Source organism: Crotalus tigris, unplaced genomic scaffold, assembly GCF_016545835.1.
Source record: "Crotalus tigris isolate CLP2741 ecotype Arizona unplaced genomic scaffold, ASM1654583v1 scf7180000017940.1788314, whole genome shotgun sequence".
Taxonomy (NCBI): Eukaryota; Metazoa; Chordata; class Lepidosauria; order Squamata; family Viperidae; genus Crotalus; species Crotalus tigris.
In genome coordinates, this window is record NW_024096732.1 from 598,070 (window position 1) to 616,077 (window position 18,008).

The window sequence follows — 18,008 nt, forward strand, 5'->3', positions numbered from 1 at the left end:
AATTGCAGAAGGCAGCTTTGCTTGGAAGAGCTGGCATCCTGCGATGCTGCTTTCAACACCCATGGACATGCACACCTGCCCATCCCAGGTCCTTGGGAAGGGCTCGACGGGTGGACCAAAATGCCAAAGCCAGCCCAAACATCTGGCTGACTGTGTGATCAATCACCGCCACCATCATCGAAGAAGAACCGGTCTCTAGGATGAATCATCCTCCCCTCCCTTCCCCCCCACCACAAAAGCCTCTTTTTGAAAAGAAAACAGAAACTCACAGCCGTTGCCGCCATGTTTGGGATCTGCCACACTCTGCCACTTCACAGATGCCACGAAGCTCGCCCACGCTGTTTACCTTCCGGCCGTCTGTCTGTGCCCGTTGCCAATTCTTTGCAGATGGGTGTCTCTCTCTTCTGGCAACCTGGATACACACAAAGAAGGCAGAATTTGCCTGACCCGGATCCGGGCTGCCGTGCACGGGCGGGAGACGGACCTGTGTCTTGGGGTGCTTCGGGCTGCGTTGGCATCTCTTCTACAGAATGGGCAAGATGGTGGGGGGAGACCGTCTGCCTACCTGGTGGGGGTTTATCTTGCAGAATGCCTCAGGATGGAGAAGGGCCCAGAGGCCCTGTTGCCCCCCTCCAGAGCTGCCCCTGGAGAGGCTGGGACTTCCTTGCCCGGGGCCTCCAGAGCGTCAGAGGGCTACAAGCGGCCGTCTTTTCCAGGCTGAGACTTTCTGGGCAGGCAGGCAGGCACTCCCTCCGCCCATTGGGCCTCTGGTCCCCCTGCCCTCTCTAACCAGGCCAGCCACAACCTCTTCAGTCTGAAGTGGCCGGAGGGGCTGGCCGGTGGGCTGTTCCCAAGGGCCTCCCTCACCGCCAGCCCCATTCAGGGCCCTTGGGAAGGGGGAACGCTCTCAGGAGCAGAGCCGGGCTCCAGACTCCCTCGCTGGAGCCCTCTCGGTCTCCGATGCCCCCTCCAGCTGGCAGGGTGCCTCTGAGCGTCTGCAGAGAGCTCCGCCGTAGCAGTCTCCCCCTCCGGGGGGAAGCGCGCGCCGGCCCGCCCTCCCTGTCGGGATTCCCAGCCGGGGTCGAGGAGGGGGCGGGCCGGGCCGAGCCGAGCGCGCCTTTGTCTCCTCCCTTTCCGCGGAAGCCGGCCAGGCGAGGCGGCTGCAGCTGCGGGCGGGCCGGGGGTCTCCGCCGCCCGCCCCTCGGCCAAAGCCAGCCTGCCTGCCCGTCGGTGGCCGGAGCGCCGTGCTGGAGGGCGGCGAGGCGAGACGCCTGGCCCGGAGGAGCTTCCCCGGCGGCGGCGGCGGTGGCACTGCTGCCTGCCCAGGTGAGGCGCTGGCTCGTCCGGGCTCTGCGGCCGAGTCGGGCGGGCTCGGCCGGCCTGCTCCGGGAGCGGCCGCGGCCGGGACTCCCTCTGCCTGCAAGCCGCGAACTCGGGAGGGGACGGGGGTCCTTTCCGCCCTGTAGTAGAGAGCAGCTGGCTTGCATTTCCTTTGGGGAGGAGGGGAGGCCGGCCTGGCTGAGGCGTCGCCCCCCCCCCCTCCGTCCTGCTTCCGTGCTTTGAGCGCGGTGTTGCTGCGCCCGTGGGAAACGGGGAGCGCTGGGCGCTGTCCAGCCCGCTCTGCCCGCCCCCGTAGCCCCAGCAGAGTGAGTCCGGGCTGAAGTTGCCTTGAAGATACCCGTTTGTCTTTCTGGAAGCTGCAGGCAGGTAGAGGTTCAACAGGAGTTGCTTTTTGCACAGCCCCCCCCCCCGCCAAAAATCTGGTGCCGTTCAAGGCAGACACCCCACCCCGTGCTTAGCATTTGTTTCTAATGCACAAGGGGGGGCAGAGAGAGGTCGTGGGGGGGGGCTTTCGCTGTGCAGTTCTGGGTCTCCCCTTTGTCTCAGGCTAGCTGCTCACTTACATGGCGAGGCTGCTTCTACAGAACTAAAGCAACCCGGCCAGTTTGTCCAGGAGCAGAGCTCGGCTGGTATTTGTGTGTTGTTTTGTCCTATTATGTGGTTCCCACCCTTTCTTGTTCCGTTTGCACCCCCACCCTGACCGATGGCTCTGGGCCATCTGAGTCAGCCCAGGGAAGTCCGGGCACTCGGCCTTTCCCAGGCAAAGCATCCCAAACAGATGTTTAGACGGATCTTAACCTGATTAAAGAACAGGTGCTGGGCAGGAGGAGAAGGAACACCCCCTTCCCTCTGCAGGTCACTCTTTCCCACAGCCTTGCAACTTCCATTGCTGACCGCAGGTATTGTTTTTATCAGGGCTCTGGGAGGGGGGGTGCCTTTGCGGGCTGCTTGCGGGAGATTTCAGGTGGGGGGGAGCAAAAGGGGGCCAGGGTCCCCCTCCCGGAACCTAGCAGGTAGAGCCGGAGTGGTGGTGAGGTTCAAGTGGACTGCTGTGAGATTTATGGTGGTGAAGTGGGACCGAGCAGTCGTGCCAAAAGCGATAAACAAATGACTTCATCGTTGTCCACTTAAAAGGCAGTGGTGCCATTGTTGAACAGGAGATGGTGAGCCTGTCGTGGCCCCTTTGGGGGATGATGGCTCTGGCCGATGTCTGAAGGAGGGGAGGGGGCCTGGCATCCTTGTAAGCCTCCTGTGCTGCCTTCTCTCCCTGCCCATTTTTGCCATCCTCTGGGATCACCGAGGGGAGAGGACTGCTGCTAAGGGGAAACTTCACTGGGTGGGTACCAGGGAGGGGCTGCAGACCCTGCCCTTGAAAAAGACCCCTTTGCTGGTTTGGCTGTCGGGACAGGTGCAGGAAGTGCCCCGTCAGCTGGCGATGGGCGATGCGTGGGTGGCAGGATTCTTCCCTGGGTTTTCTGCTCCTCTCCTCTGCGGATCGATTCAGCCTGTGGGTTCTCCCCTCCACCCAATTCCCCCTCTCCTGGGTGGAGAAAGAGCCCACCTCGCGATTCCCTCTCCTAGCCTAGGAGCCGGAAGGATCAATAAATAGTCTGGCGGTCGGAGCAATAAATGCACGCGAGTCCCAGCCGTGGGATTCGTTCCCGTCTCTTCCCAGCGTGCTCTGAAGCACTAGCTCCAGGCTTGCTCTTTTTGGAGGGAGGGGGAAGGGGGGCTGGAGACGCCGTTTCTCATTAACGCAGAACTTGTTGGCGTGAAACGTCTCCGAAGGATCTCGAGTTAGGAGAGCAGCTGTGCGTCGCTGGTTGTGTTTTTCCCCAAGGTGGAACTGGGCTCTTGCGAAGCTGAGGAGGCTTTGAGGAGAGGCTGGGCAGGCTGAGCGATTCGGAGACGGTGTTCCCTCCTCGGGCGAAAGCTGGGTGGCTTTTACGCAAGGCCAGGCTCGCTGGAGGCTAAGCCACTGTGCATCACGTAAAACACTAAGCTAAGACTCTCTCCCTATCTGAACAGAGTTGAAGGCCACCTGACACAGCAAAACACACAGCGGCCAGGAAAATTTATTTATCCCTGCTTTGGGGGTTTTGACATACCGGATGGAGGTTGCGGTATCAGTGTCTAAATAATCAGTTTTCCATGCAGCTTTGTGATAGAATATCTGAGTATTGAGATGGTTAAAGGTCAGCAGCAGTGTCCCTTTGCAACCCTCCCCACCCCACCCCCCAAAAGCCTGTGCTTTCCTTTCTTTTTCTGCAAAGCAGATGTTTTATCTCTGGCGACAAAGTCCAGGTGAAGGAGTTACCACCGGCTGGGAAAGAAGGAAGAAGTGATAAGGCCTTCTCAAAGTCCCCCAGGAATGTCCTCTCCCTGGACTTTGCTCCTCAAGCGCCTTCTCTGGGGAATAGTAGTAGTAGTAGTAGTAGTAGTAGTAATAATAATAATAATAATAGGAGGAGAAGGAGAAGAAGAAGGAGGAGGAGGAGGAAGAGGAGGAGGAGGGAGGCACCTTGGAGGTCCCTTTGAGTCCCCTCCCGCTTGCATGAAATTGGGGGATGGAGGGAGTGAGACAGAAACTCTGCAGTGCAGGACGGAGCGGTTTTGAACCTTTTTCTGGTGCCGCGTTTTATTTCCTTGAGAGGACGAAGAAGTTGCAGGGCAGGGGAGCTGCCTCTTCTGGAAGTGAGGAGGGAGAAAGCATCTCTCTGGATTTTGGGCTTCCTGCATGGCCCAGAGGGTGGAGGAGCCCTGAGGGCGAGCAGAGGCTCCTGTGCTTTCCAACGCCAGACCCAGCTGGGCTCGGAGGGAGCCTTCACTGCCCCTGCCCTAGGCTCAACCTAAACCCCTCTGGTTGGCTCCCAATGTAATGCAGATCCATCCCCCCTCCAATAATCTGCAGCTTGCCCCCTGGGGTCCCAGCCTTGCTTTCCTCTGGGGAAACTGCCCAGAGCCACCTCCGGAGCAGTTCCACAGCCAGCGGGGTCTGCCTCCTGCCTGATGGAACTGCTGCTCTGCTATAGGCGGCATCCGCAGGGGTTAAATGGGCTGGCTGAATACACTCCTTCCCAGGACCGTTTCTGTGGAGGGACAGCCTGCCTGCCGGAACAGTTTCCTGAGGCCAGAAGCAGCTGGGCTGGGAGCCAGGCCCTCGTGCGCAGAGGCCAAGCGCTGGCACCATACAAGGAGGTGGGCCGAGGACTCACAAGCTCACTTCCTGCTTTGGGGCGGGGGCGTGTGAGTGTTTCCCAGCCGTCTCCCCCCCCCCCCCGGCTTTTGGAAGCTTTTGGTATGGAGGGGATCCTTCAGACTGCAAGGTTGGCTTCCTCCCAAACAGACCTGGGACTCAGCCGCTGAGTGGAGCTCTCCCTGAGGGTGAGTGTGCACCCAGGGCCTCTTTCTCCCTCTGCCTCCCTCCCTCCCTCCCTCGGTCTTTCTCCATCAGGAGCAAACAAGCCCCCACAAGGCTCGCAGAGAAGAGAAGGGGCAGTGGGGGCCCAGCTGGGTGTGTGCCAAGGAGGAAACCAGCCTCCCAGGTGAGACAACCTGGGAGGTTAGCAAGGGGGCAGGGGAGGGGGCAGACCTTGCCCCTTTGCAGATGGGCGGGGGAGCCTGGGAGCCTCCTTGCTGACTGCAGAGCGGCATCTGTTGGCATTGCTGTCTTTTGAGGCAACTGGATCTCATTGTGGAGGGAATTTTTGAAGGTTTTGTCACTTTGCCCATGCTTTGCCAGTCCTTTTCTCTTTGCTGTCGCTCGCCAAGATTGGGCTTCAAAATAGGTTAGGGGTCCAGGGTCCTGTGAAACATTTCCACAAGCATCGATCTTAGTTGCTGCTCTGCATTGCTCAAAAAACATTAGGGGTTTGTCTGTGGCTTCTCTTGTGTCTCTTCTTCTCCCTGTATCTGTGAATTTTTTCCCAAACCCACGGCAAATGCCTAAATTGTTTCCAGACTTCCAGATATGGCCCCTGTTTTGCTCTCCAGGGATGAAGCTGGGGCAGATGCCAGCGGGGAGAAGGAAAAACAGAATGACCGAAAAGGCAAAGCGTGTTCCAGAATCAGATATTTGCAAACAATGGTTGAAAAACTAGGTCACTTTGCCTATGATGAGAGTATGTGGAGTAAAGTCTTTGGAAGAAAGAACGTTCTGTCTGGGGACTTTCAGAGTGGATGCAAATCCACAGCATTTAGGATGGATGTTTTCGGAGTGGGGGGGACAGGGGGGTCCAGCCCAGCCTGGCCCTAATGTCGGAGTTCGCCATCTTTCAGCCCTTTAAGAAGCAAAGCCCTGGAAAGCTACAGGAGATTTCTCTCCTTCTTGCTGAGGCTTCCAGATATTCCTGGGCTGCAGATTTGGGTCACATGGCAAAGGATTTGAGGCTCTCGTGTTGCAGCTCCTCCCCTCGCAGGAAAGCGGATGTGAAGTTCCTGAGTTGGTCGCTTTGCTTTTCCACAGCTGTGAAGGGACGTTTTGCATCTGGAGAGGGCAGAGACATCGATGGGTCAGTGCAGTTGAACTCAGATCCCCATCCTGCCAAGGAAACGCTGACTTTGACGTCTTTCTTAGGTTGTTCTTAATCTTGGAAACTGTCCAGAGCCATAGAAATGGACCTTGTCCAGAAATACAATTTGCTCCCTTGCTCTTCTTGGTGCCACAGAGTCAGGGCAGGATGTTCAAATGATCGCCTCCTCCTCCAGAAGGGTCTGCCTGGGGCGGGTTTGAAACCCCCAGGATAGATGGCTGGGTCTCCTCAGGTTCCCCCCTGCCCTCGAGAATGGCCCCCAGGCAGGCTCTCCCCCACCCCTGCAGTGTTTTGCAATCAAACTTTTTCCTCCACAGCCACTCTTGGGAGGCGAAAAGGTTAGGCGGCACTGCAGCTTTTCTGCGTTGTTTGCCTATCCTGGTTTGAATTGTCGCGAAGCTGGCAAAGTATGAAATCAGAGTTGGTTCTGAGCAGAGTGATTTATACATCTGGTGAAAAGAAATCAAATAAAGAGATTAAGAATCCTTAAACATCAAGTAAAGCGGAAATACGCTTTTTATTTGTTTGTTTTGCAGAATTGCCCAGACAGGAAGGAATTGGTCAGATTATTCTTTGAAAAATGGAGGCTCCATTTGGTTCTCTGGAAACCCCCAAATCTCTCTCCCCACTAGCTCCCATTGGCAGTTGAAGGTGACCAGAACTGGACCCGCTGGCCTTAGATTGTCTGTTGTTGTTGTTGGGTTTTTTTGGAGGGGGGGGAATCTAGCTGATATTTTTCTTCCCTACAGCTTTACCAAAAGTGGATGGATTCTCATAACTAAGCACCTCTACCCGCCACCCCCAAATAGTCTGTCTTGGACGGCTATAGCTTCCCTTTGCCTCTTCTTCAGCTGAAGGTGCCCCCCCCCGCTCTGTTTTCTGTGCAAGGGAGGGCCGGGAACTTTGAGGAATCCATGTCATTGCTCCACGGTGATTCATTAATGATAAATTAATATCTAGTTTACAAAAGCATAATGCTGTTGAGCCGCGTTTCTCAGCCCCTCACTTGTGCTCTTAGCTTTCGGTGGGCTTGACAGCTCTGCCGAGGCTCACGCCTGCTTAAAAATTGCTTTGTTGGTCCCCAAAGTAATTTGACGAGCCTGTCAGCTATTGATTAAAGAGAGAGAGAGAGAGAGAGAGAGAGAGAGAGAGAGAGAAAAGCACTGCTACCTGAATTTATTCAAGAAGATTCAGGATGACTTGGGGAGTTAGAGAGAAAGTGTGTCTCTGTGGGAAGTTTGACAGGACAGGAAGCAAGTATCTTTCTGGAATGGGGCCGAGATTCTTGGCTGGGGCTCTTATGGGGGGGAGTGGCGGGTGAGGAAGGTGGGTGCTGAATGGAGGGGATTTGGAGAACCCAAGGCCATGATCCTGGGGGAGGAAGAGGGGAAGTCCTGGGAAACCCAGGGCAGCCATGAGAATGTGGGAAGGGGAAGGGAAGGGAAAGGGAAATCTGGTTCACCTGCTCCCTTTGCTCCCCCAATTGGCAGCGCAGGGGGGCCAGGATTGAGTAGACGCTCAGAAAAACCTGGCTGGGCCTTCTCCTCCTCCCCCCCTTAAGAACCTTCTGAAACTTCTTTGCAGCCAACAGTTGTTTGCAAAGGGAGGGGTAGGAAAGGGACAGCCGGAAGCCACTGCTTCCATAAAGGTGTGTCTTACCTGGCCAGCCGTCCTGAGACAGGGAGAGCGCAGCCCCTGCCCTCTGTGCCCGGGTTCCCTCTCCCCGTCCGGCATAGAGGGAGGCCACGGCTGGCAGGCAGGGAGCTCCTTGGACGCCAGGGAAGGCCGCCTCCTCCTCCCCCTCCCTGTGCCCTGGATAGGTCTTGCCCCCTGCCCCACAAGAGCCGCCCTGTTTGGGCCATGGTCTCAGGGAGATAAAACCCAGCAGGGTCTCCGCCTTCAGCTCCTGCTTCTCCAGAATGTTTTGTCTCCTCTGGCTGGCTGCAGCCAGCCTTTCCTCCGTTTCCCACCTCCCTTTTCTGCCTCCCCCCCCAGATTAGCCAGAGGGACCAGGCCAGGGTGGCAACTGAAAGAGGGCACCCAGCAGCCAGGATGCATTCTGCTCCCTTTGGGCTTTTGCCCCTGCCCCACGACTGGCACTGCAGACAGTGGTCGGGACACCTTTCTCTCCTCTGGAAACGACTTGCCTAGTCAGAGGCGAGAGGGAACCAGTTGCCAGCCTCGCCCAGTTTCACTGGCAGACCGAACCTGAGGGGTTGCCAAGCCCCACCTCGCCAAGCCCCACCCAGAACCTGACCGGGTCAGTCTTCTCCAATGTGCCAGCCGGGCACTCAAGAGCGGAAATCCTTTCCTGGGTGGCTGCAAATGGTCTTTGAAGGAGCAGGTAGAGATTCAAAAATAATCTCTCTCTCTCTCTTTCTCCCTCACTCTCTCTCCCTCCCTCTCTCTCTCTCTTGCGTCCTCCAAAACAACAATCGGGGGGGGAGGGGGTGTCACAGAGCTGGCAATATTCTTGAAGGGAAATTGAGAGGCAATTATAAATATTTCTGGTTCTTCACCTTAATGTCGGTCCTGGCTTTAAAAAGAGAGAAGACCCACATTTTCTGATTAAAAGCAGCAGAATCTCATCAGATTTTTCTGTATCTTTTCCCAGTTTTGTGACAGCTTGAACCGCCTGTGAGCACACACACAAACACACATGTGGACACACGCAGACATGGCGTGGGCACCCAGCCACGTTCCCGGCTAGCCAGGCTGAATGCCAGCCAAGATTTTTGCTCTGCCTGGGAAATAAACAGTGAGCTGGGAATGAGTGTCGGTGGCGCTCTTTGGCTATTCAATCTGTTTTAAAGAATTCCCTCGTTCTTGGGAAAACAGAGGTTGTGGGAAAGGAGGCTTGGTGGGTATCCCTGCCCAGGTGATCATTGCTCTGCCTCCCAGCATCTGGGAGCCTTGAGAAAGTTGACCTCAGCTGCCTTGGGGGGGTGGGCTCCTTGTCCTCCATTTTTCCCACCCCTATGCATGGGCACTGGGGCCCCTAGCAGCACAGGGGTTGCTGTACGCAAGAAGCTTCTGCTGGACGTGGTTAACTGCCCTTGCCCTTGGCTTCCCACCTCTCCTGGGTCTGACAAGGGGCCGCTTCCTGGCACCGACAGGTGCCCCTGCCATCTGTTCTGGCTGGGGCACCAGAATTCCTTGCCCTGGAGACAGGGGGACACCCACGCCTGCCTGCCTGCCAGCCTGCCTCCCTCCGCCAGCCCATTCCAGAGGCTGGGGTGGCATCGGAGCCAGCTTGCAAAGGGTCTCTCGGTGACCGGCTGGGCCTTTTTTCTCCTTGCCAGATGTTTAAGGCAGGATTCCAGTGGCTGGGCCCTCGAATTATCTCGGGACATCCTTCACCCTCCCCCCTGCTCTTTCTGGAGGCCTCGAGGGGCTTGGCAAGGGTGCCCCTTCCGCTCAGGCTGTGATCCTTCTGCAAGGCGTGGAAATCCGCCTCTGTGCCAGGAGAGGCTGGGCAGGGACGGAGGGAGGGAGCCACGCCAGAGGCTGCCAAGCGAAGTTAGGCTCTTCTGGGGCCAGAGGCGGGCTGGTCCGGCATACCTGCAGTCCGTCGGGGAGACCCCTTCCCAGGGGCACCCACAGAGGGGGCGGGCGTCCAGGGGCAGCTTCAGTCCCCAGGAGAGGCAGCGAGGCTTGGACAACTGCCAAGAGTTTGGGGCTTTTTCACAAGCCGGCACAGCTCAACTCAGCCAGTGGCCTCTGGAAAGCTGCGAGGCAGGAACGGCAGCGATAAATCCCTTTTCAGCTATCATGGCTAATAGCGGGTGAGAGGCCGTTTTTTAAAGAAAGCCACCGAAGCCGGTGGCCGTGTGGATTCTGCAGCAGCAAGCAGTTCCTTTCGTTTCGCAGACAGATCCTTCATGCCCCTGGCTGCGGTGGGAGCAGGCGAGGCGGATTGTCCTCCCCCCCCAGTCCCATTCAGAAGGCCTGGTCCTCTTTGGGAGTCCTGCCCCTTCCTCACCAGTTGTCTTCTGAGCTCAGTTGGAGGTCTCCGACCCCCACCACATCAGCCCCTTCCCTACAACCCCGCCCACTCCGTTGCCCATCATCCATTTCATGGGTGGTTTCCTTCTCCTTTGGCAGTGGGGCGGGCTCCCTTTTGTCCATCCTGTCCCCCCACCCCCTTTTCTGCTTTGGATGAGTGAGGTTGTAACTGTTGGGCCCAGGTGTTCATTCTGTGCCACCCGCTTCCTCCCCTCCGCCCCTGCCCAGTTTGAAGCATCCAGCCACCCTGCTTTCTCTCTCACACGCACACACCCTGCCTGGCTGGGCCGCCAGACTGCCTTAAGAGCGCATCCTGGACAGTTGGGGGGGGGGGCTGGCTTGCCAGGGTGTGGATGTTGACTTTAACAGCAGATGTCGCTCCTTTCCCCAGCTACAGAGCGGCCAATCAGCGCCAATGGGCTGCCATTGCCAGCGTCGCTGCCGCCCAGGCAGTGCCGAGAGAGGCGAGAAGGGGGTCACAGGGAGGGGGACAGAGGCCGCTTGAGCTGTGCATTTGGGAAGAAGACGCTACCCGTCTCCGTGGGGCAGATGTTCCGCCACCGGGCACCCCAAGAAGCCATGCGGTGGAGCGGGACATCCCTCCTGGTGAGGAGAGCAGGGCTGGGGAGGGGGAGGGTCTTTGCACTCCGTGTCGGAAAGGAAGCCAGTGGGTGGACCTTCTTGCTGGCCACTGTCCCTTCTCCCTCTTGGGCTGCTTCTGTGCCAGCCTGGCCTGGCCTTTCCTGCTCAGCTACAGGACGGTCCCTGACCCCCACCCCCTGGCCGTTGCACGAGGAACCAGAGTGTGGGGGGCTGGCCAGCCCCTGCAGCAAGGGATCCCAGCAGGAAGAAATGGGTTGAAGGAGGGTTGGCTGGAGAATGGCAGGAGCCTTGCTGACTTCACGTCCAGGTTCCTGGAAAGCGGTTGCTGTTCTGCCCTTCTCAGTGCCCGGCACATCACAGCCACCGCTGGGGGGGTGCAAAAGGCGGCTGTTTGGGATGCCAGCCAGGGAACCCCTCCATCCTTGACCCTTCCCTCTTCACAACAAATGCTTGATAAATGAATTAGCACATTGCAGTTTGGCACAAACAGCCTTCTCCTCAAGGTTTAAAGGAAGCATCTCCTGGAAGAGGGAGAGGGAAGGATGCGCCTTCGGGATGATGCATGCCAGGCTCTTGTTCTGAAACAAATATTTGCCCTCAATCTACACGCATGGAGATGTGGATAGAAACGTCCATACATCTGCATGTGTTTCCTGTCTGCCTATTTGTTAGTCTAGTCCCGCTTGTGACTCTTTCTATCTCGTGTTTGAATCAATTAACGGATATGTATTGATTAAGCCATGTATTAGAATAATTCCTTCACAGGTTTCCCTCTCCGCTCTCGGGAGGGGGCTGGGGGGAGAAACGCTTGGGGCAAGGCAGTGGTTGGGGGGGCTCTTTATGATCTTCTGATTTGCAATTTGGTCTCTGGCAAGGGAGGATGTGGTCGAGGCTCCTCTCTCGGTGGTCCAGTGGCACCCAAGTCCCCTTCCTTGGAGACTCAGGATTGGAACTGGGGGCTGTCCAGGCTTGTAAAGTATTCAGATGACCTGCCAGCCCCTGGCTGGACGTGGCAGGAGCTGATCTGGGTCCTGTGGAGAAAAGCAGCCACGTTAGTCTGGGTAGCAAAAGAATCAGGAGGGCCGGTTGGATAAAAGGGCAGCTGATGCCTTTCATAGCCTGTGTTTGTCACAAAGGGCTCCTCCTGGATTTGCAACTGGAGGGCTTTCGAATTTTTCCCCCTCCCCCCAAGCTTTCCCCCCTGCTCCCCCTCCCCCCAGCCAACAACCGCTCTTCTTCCTCCCACAAATGTTTTGCGCACGTTGTCCCTCAAAGAGCTCCCTCTCTCTGGGGGCAGAAGGAAAAGGCGGCCCTTCCTGCTTCCCATCCAAAGTCTTCCAAGGAGTCTCCAACCCATCACCCCAGAGTCTGCTAGGGGGGCTCTAAGTGAGCCCCCACTCACCATCAAGCCCCCATCCCAAGGAAAGTGGGCTGGAAAGAAATCCCCCCCCTCCGCACAGAGGGAGGACTCTGCTTCTCCGGAGGTGCCAGGGCGGCCCGTGAAGTCGGACTTGTCATATCACGGCTGCTCCCCCTGCAGACCCCCGCTAGCCCAATCCAGCCCCAAAGACTCCTTTTCCTGCCAGCCCAGCTCTCCTTCCTTCCTTTCCCCCCCATCCCTCTGCCTCCCAGTGCCCCACTTCGGTCGTGGCCACCCTGCTGCTCCGCTGCCTTCTGAATTCCCGGCTTTGCTTCCATTCCTTTGTTCGGACTTTTCCTTCGGTTTCCGCTGCAGGTGGACCCTCTGCCTCCCGAGTGCCGGTAGGCGGGTGGGTGACGTGTGTGGGTAATTTACCCCTTGATTGAAGGAGATAAACCCTGGCAGCTGCGGCTGTTCCCACACTGGCCAGGCAGACTGTGCTGCAGTGGGTCGAAGTGGCACCCTGTGCCCATTTCTGTGGGCATTTGCGTGGGACCCAAGGGGGGAAGACTTCTTGCAACCCTGGCCTGTGCTGAGGGCCCAACGGAGATGCTGAGTGCTGGAGGCTCAGCCCCCTTTCTCCCCTCCCCCCAGATCCCATCTAATGCCGAGGCTGAAGGAGTCGCGTTCCCACGAGTCACTGCTCAGCCCTGGTAGCGCGGCGGAGGCTCTGGACCTCAGCATGGAGGAGGAAGTGGTCATCAAGCCCGTGCACAGCAGCATCCTCGGCCAGGATTTCTGCTTCGAGGTGAGGGCCGGCCGGGGAGGGGGACGGGAGGGAGGCAGAGTCCTGGCATCGCCCGGTGGGTGGAAAGCAGAGGGGTGATGCGGCTTCTGCTTGATTTTATGATGCACTATGAAGATCAAGGAGGAAACCTCCATAGTCAGTCTACATGAGGGCAGAATCAAGAAAGGTGTCTGCTTTTTGACATTTGATCCAATTGGCCCAAGCTTGATGTCCATGTCCAACTATGGAGGGCCTGAGATGGTGGCTCTTTCTTTCTTGCCTGGAGACCCCCATGGCCACCAGCTCTGCTTTCTCTCTTCTCTGGCAGGTGACAACGTCGTCTGGAAGCAAATGCTTTTCCTGCCGGTCTGCAGCAGAACGGGACAAATGGATGGAGAATCTGCGACGAGCCGTGCATCCGAACAAGGTAGTGTTGGAGAAGGTCTTTGACAAGATGTCCCTCGTTTGTTCTCCCCAATTTTCCAACTTCCTTTCAAGAAGGAGGCTAGCAAGGATAGTCTAGTAAAATGTCACTTCACTGAACCCTTTGGAAAAGGTTCATGTCTGTTAAATCTAAGAGTCCATTAAATCCAAATCTGTTAATACAAATATACACCATGGGTGTCAGATCAGCCTGCCCATATATAATTGATGTAAATGACATTATTTGCACAAGTGTCTTGATCCAGATGGGACGTTTCTCTGATGTATCTGAACTCTGCTCAATAGACAGTTTAATGAATATTACCTAGAAGGTGTTTTGTTAGGGACATGGATAAAGATTCCCAAGAGTGCAGATTGCGGGTCTGACCTGAGAGCCCTTTACGTATCTGTGGAAGTGTAAGCCCTGGTTTACTTCTGGTTCTGCATCTCCTTCCCAGGACAACAGTCGGCGAGTGGAGAACATGCTCCAGCTGTGGATTATCGAGGCCAAAGAACTGCCCGCAAAGAAGCGATACCTGTGCGAGCTCTGCCTAGACGAGGCGCTCTATGCCCGCACCACTTGCAAGCTGAAAACGGACAATGTCTTCTGGGGGGAGCACTTTGAATTCAGCAACCTCCCGCCCCTGCGGAGTATCGCCGTCCACTTGTACAAGGAGACGGACAAGAAGAAGAAGAAAGACAAGACCAACTTCATTGGGCTGGTCAGCATCCCGGCCGGCTCCGTTACGGGGCGCCAGTTCGTGGAGAAGTGGTACCCGGTCGTGACGCCCAACCCCAGCAAGGGCAAGTCCGGGGGGCCCATGATCCGCATCAAGTCGCGCTACCAGAGCATGAGCGTGCTTCCCATGGAAACATACAAGGAGTTTGCTGAGTACATCACCAACAACTACATGGTCCTCTGCTCTGTGCTGGAGCCACTGCTGAGCGTGAAGAACAAGGAAGAGATGGCTTCGGCCTTGGTCCACATCCTGCAGAGCACGGGAAAAGCCAAGGTAAGAGCCTCGGGCAGGGGGGCGGGGGCAGAAGCTCCACCCATGCCCACGTGGAACAAGGCACGCCCGGAAGGGAGACGGACCCTGCTCTGCCTCTACGAACCCTCACTTGCCCACCGTGTCACCTGAATTGTTTGGACTTTGCAGGGTTGAATTAAATGGTCATAAAACTGTTGTACCCATAAACTAGTCTGGAGGGTGTGAAGGTCTTGGCAAAGCTTGGCAGCTTTGCCTGAGCTACTTGTTTCAGGCCCTGTTCCCCACTTCCTTACGGTGGTGCTATCTGGACTGCTGTTCCTGGGACTACCCCCCCACCCTGAGGCAGCCCATCAGCCCCTGCCAGATGGGCTTCTTGGAGAGAGGGCTCCTTTCGATCTCTTGAGAGCTGCGGGGTTGTCTCTGCTCTCGGCCATCCAGATTCCTGCTGGCTGGTTCTGCCAGGCTCCCCTCCCAAGCAGGGAAGAATTGGTGGCACTGGGTTTTTGGGGAGGGGGAATCTGGAGCACGTACGTGTGCTCTTGGGACCCCTGCCCATGGGTGGATTGTGTAGCCTTGTTTATACCTCGGAGAGCACTGCAGTTTGCTGGCCAGCTGTAAATCCCCCTGGGCCAGCGGCTGCCTTCCGCTCAGCCCCCTCCTCTCAACGGAAGGAGGGGGATTGGGCAATATTTCTTACAAGAACTGTTAGTCCAGCTAATTATGGCTTTAATCAATTTTACGAGCGTAGTCAAGGTCCTCCTTTCGGGAGTAATCGTGCTCTTCTGAGAGGCATGAGTGGCGGCCAGGGAATTCGCATGTGTGTCCCCCCCCTCAATCTGGTCCCCAAGAAGCCCCTTTGAGGTCTCTGCTGGGGCCACTTCACCTGGGAGCCCTGAAGCTGCTGCAGGCATTTGGGTCCCGGTGAGTCCCCCGTCCGATTCTCCCCTTGCCAGCTGCATTGTGTTTACTGCTGTTCTCGGTGAAGATGCTACTCAGATAGACTGCCTTAGCATATGGGGGCTCCAAATGGCCTCAAGGGGAGAGCTTGACTTATTAACCTACTGGAGCCAATACACGGACTAGGCAGATGGGCACTGGAGTTCCACACAGTGCTAGGGTTCCTTATCTACCCTACGCCCATCAGGAGGATCCCGGGTGTCGGATCTACCCCACCGAGCCTTGGGGAGGGGTCCTGCTACCCCCTGTCTTGGGAGGCTTGGGCATCTAGGGGAGATGGCTGGCATTTGCTGAAGCAGGGAAACAGACAGCCTGGGGGGGTGCGAGGGCAGGGGGGTGAAGCTGCAGCTGCCGCCAGCCCGCCACGCACTCTGCCTGCCGCTTCCAGGGCTCATAACCCATCTTGGTCCTAATAGCTCTGCTGCTCATAAAAGCTGCCGACTCTGCAAAGCTCAGAGCCCCCAAGGGGGAAAGTGTTGCTGTGAGCCCCCCCCCCAGTCCCTGCAGTATTACTTGGGGAGGAGCAGGTGAAGGAGAGGAGAGGCAGAGAAAAAAGGCTCCCCAGGGGGGGGAAAGGGGTTCTTCAAAATAATCTTTCCAAGCGCTTCCAATGTGCCTTCAGCCCCAGAGGAGGAGGGCAGCTTCCCAGCCCGGCCAAAATGACTCAGCCGAGCTCTGCAGTTGAGACAGAAGCCGGAGGCGGCCGCCTTAAAGGGGCCGGAGTAGCACATCCTTTCAGCAGTGAAGTGATCCTTCTAGACCCCACCCCAGACCCACCAAGGGAGCCCAACCAGGATTGTGGACGAAACGGGCCGGGAAGGGAAAGGAATTCAAGGGCTGCAGAAAAGAAGTTAAACCAACTTGAAGCCCATTGATGTAGAGGCCCTTCAGGTGGGGGGGAGGGAGAGATGGGGGGATAGGCAGTGCCCCCCCCCGTGCCAAACCCTCCCCCTCCCCCAACGGACCCTTTTCTTCCCAGGACTTCCTGACAGACCTCATGATGTCGGAGGTTGACCGCTGCGGGGAGAATGAGCACCTGATCTTCCGAGAAAACACCCTGGCCACCAAGGCCATCGAGGAGTACCTGAAGCTGGTGGGCCAGAAGTACCTGCAGGACGCCTTAGGTAAGGCAGGCCCCTCCCCCTCCACCAGAGGGGCTTCCCCAAGCTTTGAGGCCGCAGCTTGGGCTGTTTTTCTGCACGGCTTCTGGCTTGTCTTCCTTGTGATCTGCTCACTCTAGGCTGAGACAGCAAAGCTGATTTCTGGGGGGGGGGCAAGAGCAGGCGGGGGCAGCACGTAACCCATGAAATGGAGCCGTGTGGTTTGGGGCTTTTGCATGGGGGACGTGTCACTGGAAGGAGCTCTGCAGCGTCTCTATACCACTCCCCTATTCTCCAGATTGGCAGTCATGAGGACCAGTAACTTGATTTGCCCCAAGGTGGAGGGGAGGAAACCAAGCTGGCTTCCTCCAGAAGCCCCTTAACTTTCTTTCCTTGGGCTCCCCCAGAGTCTGGGGCTTCACTGGGTTCCGTTTTTCTCCTCCCCACGCCCGCAGGCGAGTTCATCAAGGCGCTGTACGAGTCGGACGAAAACTGTGAGGTGGATCCCAGCAAGTGCTCCTCCTCGGATCTCCTGGAACACCAGAGCAACCTGAAGATGTGCTGCGAGCTGGCCTTCTGCAAGATCATCAACTCGTACTGGTGGGTGGGTGGGTGGGTGGGTGGGTGGCGCTGCCAGAGTTTGCGGGGGGAGGGAGTGGGGAGACACAGTCGGGGGTTTGTGCCAAGGAAGTTGGAGGGCAGGCGGCGTCCCAGGGAGGGTTGCTCTGTCCGTGCCCCGAGGCTGCGTGCTGCATTTCCTTTCCTGAGAGAAGCAGCGTGGCCACAGATGGGGAGGAGAGGAAGGCAGAGCAGGCAGGAGGTGGCGAAGTGAGCAGGAAACTCAGCCTGGCTGCTCTTGGGCTGTCAGCGGCTTCTCCTGTGCCCAGCTGGCAGAGCAGTGGTGAGACGCAGGAGCGCAGGCTCTTGGGAGAGCCGGCAGCCTCTGGGCCAGCCATACTTGGCCACTTTAAGACTTGTGGACTTCAACTCCCAGAATTCCTACGCTGTGTGGCTTAGCTTTCTTTCAGGGGAGATGCCAGTGCCCTCGGTTGTCCTCCAGGTGCCCGGGCCCTAACGCCCAGAAAGGGAAGGTGGACCGTGCCTGCATCCCCCGGGGCAGCCATTCCTCCCACGAAGCCCCTCTGGAATCAGCCTCCCTCTCTCTCTCCGCAGCGTCTTCCCTCGGGAGCTGAAGGAGGTCTTCGCCTCGTGGCGCCAGGAGTGCAGCAGTCGCGGCCGGCCGGACATCAGCGAGCGCCTGATCAGCGCCTCCCTCTTCCTCCGCTTCCTCTGCCCAGCCATCATGTCGCCCTCCCTCTTCAACCTGCTCCAGGAGTACCCAGACGACCGCACTGCCCGGACACTGACCCTCATCGCCAAGGTCACCCAGAATCTGGCCAATTTTGCCAAGTAAGGCTCCTCTGGGTTGACCAGCTGATTTGGGGGGGGGGAAAGGTCATTGATTCCCAAGCAGATGCCTTTGATTCTCCCCCCCCCTCATCGTTTCCAATGGAAAGTGTGGTCTAAAAGGGAAGAACCTTCTCCCTCCCCACTAGGCACACTCACTTCTCTGCCCATTATGAATTTTTTAAAGCTTCTGAAAGCGAGATAATCAGTTCTGGGGTGGGGGGGGAACACAGATCCTAGTTGCGCTGCCAGCCTAGAGCTTTCCTGGAAAAGAGAGAAAATATTTTGTGATATTGCTCCACTGGCTTTCCTGGCTAGTTCTGAGCTGCTTATCCTAAAAGAAAAGAAAGAGAGAGAAAGAGAGAAAAAGAAAGAAAAACTGTACTGATGCAACCTCCTAAATTCAGGGCAGGGCTCCGTGTGGCACTGCCTGGCAGTGTCCACTCACTTCCTGGCTGAGATCAGCCTTTGGCTTTGACCCCTGGCCCCCTTGTGCCCCCT

The 18,008-nt window shown here is 57.2% G+C and overlaps 1 protein-coding gene across 10 annotated transcripts in view; it reads left to right on the plus strand.

Moving 5' to 3' along the window:
- LOC120308651 (DAB2 interacting protein) overlaps positions 1 to 18,008 on the plus strand; it is a 61,779-nt gene that overhangs the window by 33,974 nt on the left and 9,797 nt on the right. For 6 of the 10 annotated variants that reach the window (XM_039344988.1, XM_039344986.1, XM_039344987.1 and 3 more), the window contains 6 exons: positions 12,496 to 12,649; positions 12,957 to 13,055; positions 13,510 to 14,064; positions 15,980 to 16,124; positions 16,556 to 16,700; positions 17,274 to 17,510. In XM_039344988.1, coding sequence (XP_039200922.1) covers positions 12,496 to 12,649; positions 12,957 to 13,055; positions 13,510 to 14,064; positions 15,980 to 16,124; positions 16,556 to 16,700; positions 17,274 to 17,510 — 1,335 coding nt within the window. Of the gene's footprint in view, positions 1 to 1,105; positions 1,327 to 2,369; positions 4,726 to 8,091; positions 8,218 to 8,302; positions 10,485 to 12,495; positions 12,650 to 12,956; positions 13,056 to 13,509; positions 14,065 to 15,979; positions 16,125 to 16,555; positions 16,701 to 17,273; positions 17,511 to 18,008 lie in introns of those variants that run through there. The other 4 variants (XM_039344996.1, XM_039344993.1, XM_039344995.1 and 1 more) reach the window with 4 other exon arrangements.